This window comes from Capsella rubella, unplaced genomic scaffold (assembly GCF_000375325.1).
Source record: "Capsella rubella cultivar Monte Gargano unplaced genomic scaffold, Caprub1_0 scaffold_7, whole genome shotgun sequence".
In the NCBI taxonomy this organism is placed as follows: Eukaryota; Viridiplantae; Streptophyta; class Magnoliopsida; order Brassicales; family Brassicaceae; genus Capsella; species Capsella rubella.
The window spans coordinates 15,176,589-15,186,043 of NW_006238917.1; the positions used below are offsets into that span (position 1 = coordinate 15,176,589).

The 9,455-nt window shown below is 35.9% G+C and overlaps 3 protein-coding genes and 1 long non-coding RNA gene across 5 annotated transcripts in view; 3 read left to right on the forward strand and 1 right to left on the reverse strand.

Annotated features, from left to right (window-relative positions):
- The window catches only part of LOC17880748 (mediator of RNA polymerase II transcription subunit 37f), a 3,078-nt gene extending 2,382 nt beyond the window's left edge, over window positions 1-696 (forward strand). The window contains exon 6 of the mRNA XM_006286270.2: window positions 8-696. Coding sequence (XP_006286332.2) covers window positions 8-490 — 483 coding nt within the window. The 3' untranslated portion in view covers window positions 491-696. The remainder of the gene's footprint in view (window positions 1-7) is intronic.
- A 2,359-nt stretch (window positions 697-3,055) lies between these two features.
- LOC111829343 lies at window positions 3,056-4,303 on the reverse strand. 2 transcript variants are annotated; one of them, XR_002832832.1, is made up of 6 exons: window positions 4,206-4,303; window positions 4,007-4,129; window positions 3,728-3,915; window positions 3,500-3,607; window positions 3,367-3,412; window positions 3,056-3,266 (listed from the first exon to the last, which is right to left on the reverse strand). It is a non-coding gene; the product is annotated as an uncharacterized LOC111829343 (long non-coding RNA). The 2 variants fall into 2 exon arrangements; XR_002832831.1 differs by having other exon boundaries at window positions 3,056-3,412.
- Window positions 4,304-5,239: 936 nt separating this feature from the next.
- LOC111829342 lies at window positions 5,240-6,474 on the forward strand. Its single transcript, XM_023778201.1, has 2 exons — window positions 5,240-5,286; window positions 5,480-6,474. The coding sequence occupies exons 1-2, from the start codon at window positions 5,251-5,253 to the stop codon at window positions 6,302-6,304; spliced, it is 861 nt and encodes a 286-aa protein (XP_023633969.1). The 5' UTR covers window positions 5,240-5,250; the 3' UTR covers window positions 6,305-6,474.
- Window positions 6,475-7,194: 720 nt separating this feature from the next.
- The window catches only part of LOC17880557 (mediator of RNA polymerase II transcription subunit 37f), a 3,092-nt gene continuing 831 nt past the window's right edge, over window positions 7,195-9,455 (forward strand). The window contains exons 1-5 of the mRNA XM_006286279.2: window positions 7,195-7,357; window positions 7,725-7,992; window positions 8,084-8,298; window positions 8,397-8,639; window positions 8,756-9,455. The exon at window positions 8,756-9,455 is cut by the window's right edge and continues 2 nt beyond it. Of these exons, the coding sequence (XP_006286341.2) occupies window positions 7,303-7,357; window positions 7,725-7,992; window positions 8,084-8,298; window positions 8,397-8,639; window positions 8,756-9,455 (1,481 nt within the window). The 5' untranslated portion in view covers window positions 7,195-7,302. The remainder of the gene's footprint in view (window positions 7,358-7,724; window positions 7,993-8,083; window positions 8,299-8,396; window positions 8,640-8,755) is intronic.

A 9,455-nucleotide genomic window follows, 5' to 3' on the forward strand; every position in this document is an offset into this window, starting at 1 on the left:
GGTCACATTCGAAGTGGACGCCAACGGTATTCTTAACGTTAAGGCAGAGGACAAAGCGAGTGGTAAATCAGAGAAGATTACAATCACAAACGAGAAGGGTCGTTTGAGCCAAGAAGAGATTGACCGGATGGTGAAGGAGGCTGAGGAGTTTGCAGAGGAGGACAAGAAGGTGAAGGAGAGAATTGACGCCAGAAATGCCTTGGAGACATACGTGTACAACATGAAGAACCAAGTGAATGACAAGGACAAGCTTGCAGATAAATTGGAAGGTGATGAGAAGGAGAAGATCGAAGCAGCAACCAAGGAAGCCTTGGAGTGGCTCGATGAGAACCAAAACTCAGAGAAAGAAGAGTACGATGAGAAGCTCAAGGAGGTAGAAGCAGTGTGTAACCCAATCATCACTGCTGTTTACCAGAGATCCGGAGGAGCACCAGGTGCCGGAGGAGAACCAACGGCAGAGGATGATGATGAGTCTCACGATGAGCTCTAGATGTCTTCTTTTTATCATTGATTTGTTAAAAATACCCATTAGAGACAAGTTTTGAGGGGGAAAGAAAAGAAGTCTGTTTTTGGTTTTGTGTTTTAGGAAAAGGGGAGAGATTAAGTAGCGTCTCTTCTTTAGTCTCCCCAGACGTTCTCTTTATGTTCATCTGATACTTTTACTTCTTCATAACAAATACTTCTTTTTTCTTTTCACATCCAACATCAGATATACACACTCTAGGTTAAGTGGTGTTAACAACACTTCTGTAAGAATCAAGTCAGAAAATACATTTTCAAAATGTATTGATGCCTTTTGGAATTTGCAGAAGAGACTAGAAAGAGAGGCACGAAATGAGACTAAATATGATTTGTAATGTAAGTCGCGTCGAGTGAAACTTACATGAACATCAACATCTTTAATCTTTATACATCGAACGAATTACATAGAAGAATTAGCGGAATATCTCTGTTTATTGCAGTGATTAAGTGTTTCTAAACGATTTTTTTTTAATGAAAAATGAAAGGTTAAACTTGAAGGTTTGGAGTCTCGATTTCTATAGTTTTGCCTACAAACTTTTTGTTCCAGTGTTGTAGACTTGTAGTTTATTTGAAATAGCTTTTACAATGGACTAAATACATGTATGTATAGGTGAGACAACTAGACTCCAGTTTCAAAGTTTTTTTCAAATTGATCTCAATTGTTCATCCAATAAGATGGAAGCATGTGTGACAAGTGGAAACATATTATTTGACTATATGTTATCATCCTGATACTTGTCACATATGCTTGTGTTTATACAACATTTATCATGATTTTACGACATTTGTCACTTCCTCAATACTCGTTGTTAAAGTTAATTGCTCAATAAGGATTTTTTTTAATGGCATTTTTTGGTATTGTCATTTTTGGTAAAATTTTATAGATTTGCCAATTTCAAATTAGAAAAATGTGATTAAACATTCGTTTTATTCGTTATGTTTGAGTTTAGTCGGTATTATGAGACATTTGTTGGTATTGTATTCGTTGCAATTCTTCCGCATGTTGTTCGTTTTTGTGCGATAACTTTTGCATTTTTCTTATTTGTAGACTAATAAAAAATTAAATATATATTACGGAATAAAAATATAAATAGAAAGTACAAAAATGGAATATATTAGCTTTGTATACATTTAAATACATATAAATTTAAATTTTCAACTGTAAATATTTTAGCGTATATTGCTATAAGGATGTTATAAAACATAAGCAAATATAATAATATTATATACTAGCTTATGTAATCATATACATTACCTAAATAAAGGTAGAAGAGAGACGAGAGGTGAAGGGTGAAAGTTAGAACAATAAAACTCTACTTATAAATACTTCGCTCTCTCTTCTTACACTTCCTTCTTCTCATGCATCCCTCGTACCATAAAGGGTTTTGAGATAAGATAAAACTACGATAGCTTGAGGATGAAGCTACTTAGAACTTATGTAAATAATATAACATAACAATGGATAATCATCTGTAAAGATAAGTATTAATGTGGATAAGAATGAGTGATAGGATAATAACGTTTATAATTATCCATTTCTAACATATATATATTTCTTGATCAATCGATAAGTTCATGAACCAACATGAAAAAATCCCAAGTGATTTCATGCGGCAATGTGGCATGAAACTATTGTTTGCATGTGCCGGTAGAAAAAGAAAACTAACCGTAGGTCCGTAACTATAATCTTAACTTACTGCCCAAGTTTTATGATGTGACAACTGACAAGATTGTCTTAAGAACACACACGTGTCACTTGCGGTTCCTTGTATAAAAACCCATCACTGGTTCTCTTCACTCCTCATTTGATCGCAATGGTGCCCCTCTCTCTACCATAACCTTTCGCTTTGTTCTCTCTCTCTCTAGGCACTCTCTCGATATTGACTGTAAGTCCCAGATCTCTAGTTCGTGTTCTTTGACTACTTGTATGTTTTATTCTCTTTGCTTCTTCTTGATTTTATACTAGAAGGAATGTTTTCAGTCTTGTTTTTTTCTTTTCAATCAGAATTTAGGTGGGGTTATTGGATACTGTATTTTAGTGGATTTTAATATATTTTAAAGATACACCGTTATTGAATAAAGTATTTGTTTCATGTATTTTAAATGTATTAAAATCCTCTGTTATTCAATATAGATTTGATTTTGGTACATTTTAGTTATATTTTTAAGCGAGATCATGAGTCAAACAAATCCAAACATTTTCATCAGTATTTTGGATTATTTCACTATTATCCTACGGTAATTAAAAACCTCCATACAATAACACCCCCTTAATTTAGATCCACAATACTAGATCCATTGTTAGAAACGGTTTTTTTTTAAAAAAAAATTGAGTTTTCAAAACGGTTTTTGAAGCAAATCTCTTGGTTTAATATGTTCTAACTAGTATTACACCCGTGCTATGCACGGACATATACAATATTTGACTAAAAATTGCATGTATAAATTATGTAAGGTTTTACAAAAAAAAACAATTATGTAAGGTTTATCAGAAAAATGAGTATGCATAAAAAAAACAAAAACACACTTGTCATTGACAACCAGAAACGTACGAACACTAAGTTAGATTAAAGTAGAAAAATATACACATTGATCTCAGCTTCTGAGAAGAAATATTAGTTAAAAGATTTCATGTTTTACTTCTTTATGCATTGCTCTTCCAGTATTTCTCAATCTGCTCATTGAGTAGTTTATATATGTCTTCACTGGTTTTTAACATCAAGTAATTCATTCGTGATCTCCATCTGCAAACGATTTTACAAATCCAGTTAAAACAATCAGAAGATGAAATCAGCATGTAACACATGCACATCTCAAGGTAAATCAAGTGACATAAGAATGAACATCTTCAGCATGACTCTGCCATAAAGTGCAGTCGATGATAGTTTGGCTGCAAAAAAAATGTTAAATAATTAAATCTAAACAACATAATACAAACATTAAAGTATACAAAGAGAGACATGAAGAATTGTCTTACTCTCTTGCAAATTCACTAGCCTGAGATCTCTAAGTTGAATATCCAACAATTTTGAACTTTGACCTGAACAATCTTTCTCACTCATACCAACAATCTCACCAATAATATCTGAATTTTTAAAAATAAATTTTTGGATTACTCATATATTTAATTATGAATCGTAAAGATATATAAGAATAAAAATGCCAGAGTTAAGTGACATGTAAAATTGCAGTAAAGGAAACATACCATAAAAACGTCATCCTTAGACATGTAGTATAGATGAAATTAATCTTGTAAGGATGTATGGTTCCCTTGTAGTCACCATGATTAGCACAAACTTCGAAATTCATTATATCAAAGCATCTTCCTTCCAACAAATCTTTTTGGAATTTTCGAGCCAATTTTTGTTTCACTGATGCTTGAATTCGATCTCCCTGTCCACAAGTTATTTTAAAATTTTCGTTATATTAAAAAAACTATAATGTTAATTGAAGCTATAATGGGAATTGAAGACTGTTTATGTACCTTTGAATCCACCAAAATAACTTCTATGCCCAGAATCACTACAGCTTTATCTCTTGGATGATAATTCTATGTACGGGATATTAAAGCTCTGAAAGATGAGTATAATCTAGAGGCATCTTCCAACTGAAAAATTAAAGTTTTTAATTAATATGAGTAGAAGATGAAATATATGAAGATGAAGAAAACTATAAACATTTACCTGCACAATCGTAGTGTAACTGCAATGTAGAGATGACTTATGGAACAGAGGATTAAAGAGAAGATGTATTTTATAGGAGAAGAAAAAAATATGAAACAAAGACGATAAGAGAGGAGAGGATAAGAGATAAAAGAAACTGATTTGGGATTTAAATAGAAGAGGAATCAGTTATTTTTTTTCATTGATCGTGGAGGTGATAGTGGCTTAAAATTAGAGATAATTTTTTTCAGTTTCTGCTTTTACTTCTCTTGGAACGATGAAGAAGATGAAAAAATATATATATTTATTTTTAGGTTTTAGATGTGGGCTAAAGCCCAAAACAAATATTCATAGTCGCTGGCTTCTTTCTCTATTGACGTGGCCTTTTAGTTATTTTGTTTCCAGATTCTAAGTTACTTTAAAAATTTTTTTTTTTCCAGATTCTAATTAATTTTAATTTGTTCAATTGTGGGTGAGAAGGTTTTTTTTGTTTAAACTAAAAAGAAAAAAGAATCTGATGTGTCATAATTATATTGGACAGGTGACTTGTGATTTATAGGATAAATGATTAGTTAATCAAGGCTTTGATTCGGCCGTGAGTGAGTGGGCAAGATCCACTATATACGAACGGCCAGAAAATAATAATATCCGATTTAGGTAAAGGCTTGAGGTTTCGATCTGTTTTGGAAAAACAATCAAGAAAATCAAGGTTCAACCTAGTGTTGTTTACTAATGATAGAACTCTCATAACACATAAGATTTCATTAGTGTTTTTATACTAGTGTTTATAATTATGGTAGAACTCAATAACTCATAACATATAATGTTAGTAAAATGTATTTTAAATCTGATCACATGATTTGCTTTTATTCACAAATCCACTAAAATATGTGAACCAATAATTTTTTCCTAATCTTTGATCGTTTGGATATAAAAAAAAGTTTGTTGAAAGGATGTCAAATTCAGAATCTTTGTGGTAGATAATAAATTGCTTACCCTCACTTTATTTTTAATTTTAATTTTAATTTTTAAAAATCTGTTTTTTTCAGGTCTTAAGGAACCAAGAATGGATTCGGACCTCGATGAGCATGATGAACCAATGGTAAGAATCGCTATCCTCCCGGTGTTTACTTGTACTATTTCGTTTGAAGCATATGAAGAGTTTTTCCACTTGTTTTCAAAAATTTGTGAGTTATATAGTAATAGGATGTTGCTAAACACTGTCTTGATATGAGCTAGTAAGGGTTTTGGTTGAGAATATATAAAAGCTAATGCTCTTAGTTTTTGAATTGCAGTATCCAAGGCGTTTAGCTCCAAATTATCTTAAATTCATGAGATATATGAGGACGACTCTTGATACTCCATTATTCTCAGGAGGAGCAAACCCATTCGATGCTAATGGATGGATCAAGCGGTTGGAAAGGAACTTCATTACTTGTAAGTGTCCCCTAGAGTTTAAGATGGATATTGCTGTGGGTTTCTTGGCTGGGGATGCTTTGTTCTGGTGGCAAGAAGTTAACCGTGGGAGCAATGTGAAGACATGGACAGAGTTTGAAATTGAATTCAGGAAGCGGAATCTTCCACCGGAGGCTAGGGATTCCATTGAGCTGCAGTTCTTTGAGCTAGTACAAAGGAGTAAGTCCGTTAGGGAGTATGAGTCTGAGTTTTGGAGGCTTTTCTATTTCCTTCTCGAAGATTATGACAAGGAGCAAGCTGATATTCGTAGGTTCATAAGGGGACTGAGACCCGAGATCCGAACATATCTAACCGGTATAAAGTTTAATCGGCTAGCAGATGTTGTCCAAAAAGCTACTATAATAGAAGCAAACATTCTAGAGGAGCAGGTTGCAACCTTCGCTTTGGGGAGTAAGGCATTACATCCATCATGCACTGACCATGCAGGCAACTCTAGAAAGAACAAATCCGGAAAGAAAAAGAAGTGTACAGCCTGCGGGGGACACCATTTTGGACCATGCTCATCCGCTAAAGTTTGCTACAACTGTGGTAATCTTGGTCATATTGCGCGAAACTGTAAGAATGATGATGGAAAAGGATCAGCTACAATGCCTCCCACAAAGCGTCAAGCCCGCAATGCAATGGATGCTTCTACTTCTTCTTAATTCCGGTAACAAGAACCCGATGCACGGGTAATCTAGTGTAAAATTCAAGCCTAATATATATATTTTTGTTTGTACAGCGGCTAATACTATCGGCACTATGACTATAACTACCCTATGCTACCTGCTTTTTGGCTTGTTTATAGACTCCGTTCACTACCTTGTTTATAGCCTGAACACTAATGTATAAACTTCCTCCCAATCATTAAAGTGCCTATCTATATTTATTTGTCTTGAGGAATCTTGGTTGTATGAATATTTCTCGCTTTTGTTCAATTCAACTGTGGTGCTATGCATAGCTTCCCTAATACGTAAGATTGCATCAAAGTCTCGAGGAGCAACCATATTTAGTGGTCAACTGATCATGTTTCTCGAACTACCATTTGTCTTTTTGATAATTTTCTGGAAGTGGAATGTGGTAGCATGTTAGGTTGCATCTCCGATGAAGTCACATATCTTAGGAGTCAAACAACATGAGAACGCCAATAATAGAAAACGCTTACTTGGCCTAATAAAATAAAAAGCTTACTGGGCCAAATAATAGAAAACGCTTACTGGGCCTAATAAAATAAAAAGCTTACTGGGCCAAATAATAGAAAACGCTTACTGGGCCTAATAATATAAAAAAGCTTACTGGGCCCAATAAATTAAAAAAGGAAGAAGCGCATTGTCTAGAATTAAGAAGAAGAAACGAAGTAACAACCAACGGTGACGATTACACCAACAAAATATAAAATCTGATTGGTTAATATTATAGATCGTCGAAAGATGATTGGTCCACGTAGTCTACGGTGACATAGTTATGTTTCTTCGTCTACCATAAAAGGAGACTACTTCACCATCACCTTCGGGCACTACTTGGACCTATTTAAGCAAACTTCTTCGACAAAGCTTAAAACCATTAATTAATAAATAAAAAAAGGAAGCTCTGTTGAAAACTAAGTTTATTCGATCGAAACAAAGAGGGCGAGAGAGAGAAATCGAACGCAATAGTTTCCGATATGGCACGCTCGTTCGGAGCAAACGGCACTGTTGTGCTGGCGATCATCTTCTTCGGTTAGAGCTCTCTCATCTTTCTCAATGTCTTCTTCTTCTTCGATTTGGATATTTTTAGTAAATTGTGTAGATCGTAAAAAACTCGTCCGCATTGTTCCTTGATCGTATTAGTATCGGTTTTCCTGGATAATTTGATTTGTGTTTGTGTTACATTGTTGAATTGCAATTTTACGATCTTAAGGTTAGATCTCGTTTACGTAGATAGTGGAAGATGTTTGTTGTAGAGATTAATTTCATGGATAATGTGGTGACGAGATTAGGTTGTGGTTTGTGAAATTGGGATTGGTAGACAACTAGAGATTACAGTTTTGATTTTGATTTTGAAATTGTGTATTGAGCGATTGGACTTTCTTTTTTTACGTTTCAGGATGTTTATTTGCGTTTTCCACTGCCAAAGAAGAGGCCACGAAGCTGGGATCAGTTATAGGGATTGATCTTGGTACAACTTACTCTTGTGTTGGTGTTTACAAGAATGGTCACGTTGAAATTATTGCCAACGACCAAGGAAACCGTATTACTCCTTCCTGGGTTGGTTTTACTGACTCTGAGAGGCTCATTGGTGAGGCTGCTAAGAATCAGGCGGCTGTTAACCCTGAGAGGACTATCTTCGACGTCAAGAGATTGATTGGGCGAAAGTAAAATACTTGTCCTCTTTCTCTTGCGTGGTTTCTGTTTGTTTCACCTTGCAGGGATGTTGATTTTTTTCTTTCTTTTTGTATCTGGCAGATTCGAGGACAAGGAGGTCCAAAAGGACAGGAAACTTGTACCTTACCAGATTGTGAACAAGGATGGTAAGCCATACATTCAAGTCAAGATCAAGGATGGTGAGACTAAGGTTTTCAGTCCTGAGGAGATCAGTGCTATGATTCTGACTAAGATGAAGGAGACAGCCGAAGCTTACCTTGGAAAGAAAATCAAGGACGCTGTTGTCACCGTTCCAGGTTAGCCTTGTTGTTAATTCGGCTTCATTATATGTGGTGGTGACATATATTTTTCTGGATTGGTGATTGATTGTTTATTTGGTGTTGGCTGTGCGCAGCTTATTTCAACGATGCCCAAAGGCAGGCTACGAAGGATGCTGGTGTTATTGCTGGGCTTAATGTTGCTAGAATCATCAACGAACCTACTGCTGCTGCTATTGCCTATGGTCTGGATAAAAAGGGTGGTGAGAAGAACATCCTTGTCTTTGATCTTGGTGGTGGTACCTTTGATGTCAGTGTATTGACCATTGATAACGGAGTGTTTGAGGTTCTCTCAACAAATGGTGACACTCACTTGGGAGGTAATATACTTGTACCCACGAATGAATCGTTTTCAATCACTTTTTGTTCAATAACAGAGGAGTGTTTGCTTTAGTGTTATGTTGGTGCTAACCTTTTGTTGTTATGATCTGCGCAGGTGAGGACTTTGACCACAGGATCATGGAGTACTTCATCAAGTTGATCAAGAAGAAGCACCAGAAGGACATCAGCAAGGACAACAAGGCTCTTGGTAAGCTCCGAAGGGAATGTGAAAGGGCAAAGAGAGCTCTTAGTAGCCAGCATCAAGTCCGTGTAGAGATTGAGTCACTCTTTGATGGTGTTGATTTCTCTGAGCCACTCACCAGAGCTCGTTTCGAGGAGCTGAACAATGACTTGTTCAGGAAGACCATGGGACCTGTGAAGAAGGCCATGGACGATGCTGGTCTACAGAAGAGCCAGATCGATGAGATTGTCCTTGTTGGTGGAAGCACCAGGATCCCAAAGGTTCAGCAACTATTGAAGGACTTCTTTGAAGGTAAAGAGCCAAACAAGGGTGTGAACCCCGACGAGGCTGTTGCTTATGGTGCTGCTGTTCAGGGTGGTATTTTGAGCGGAGAAGGCGGTGATGAGACCAAAGATATTCTTCTTCTTGATGTGGCACCACTCACTTTGGGTATTGAGACTGTAGGAGGAGTGATGACAAAGCTGATCCCAAGAAACACGGTTATTCCAACCAAGAAATCTCAGGTTTTCACAACGTACCAAGACCAGCAGACAACTGTCTCAATCCAGGTCTTTGAAGGTGAAAGGAGTCTCACCAAGGACTGCAGGTTGCTCGGAAAATTCGACCTCAACGG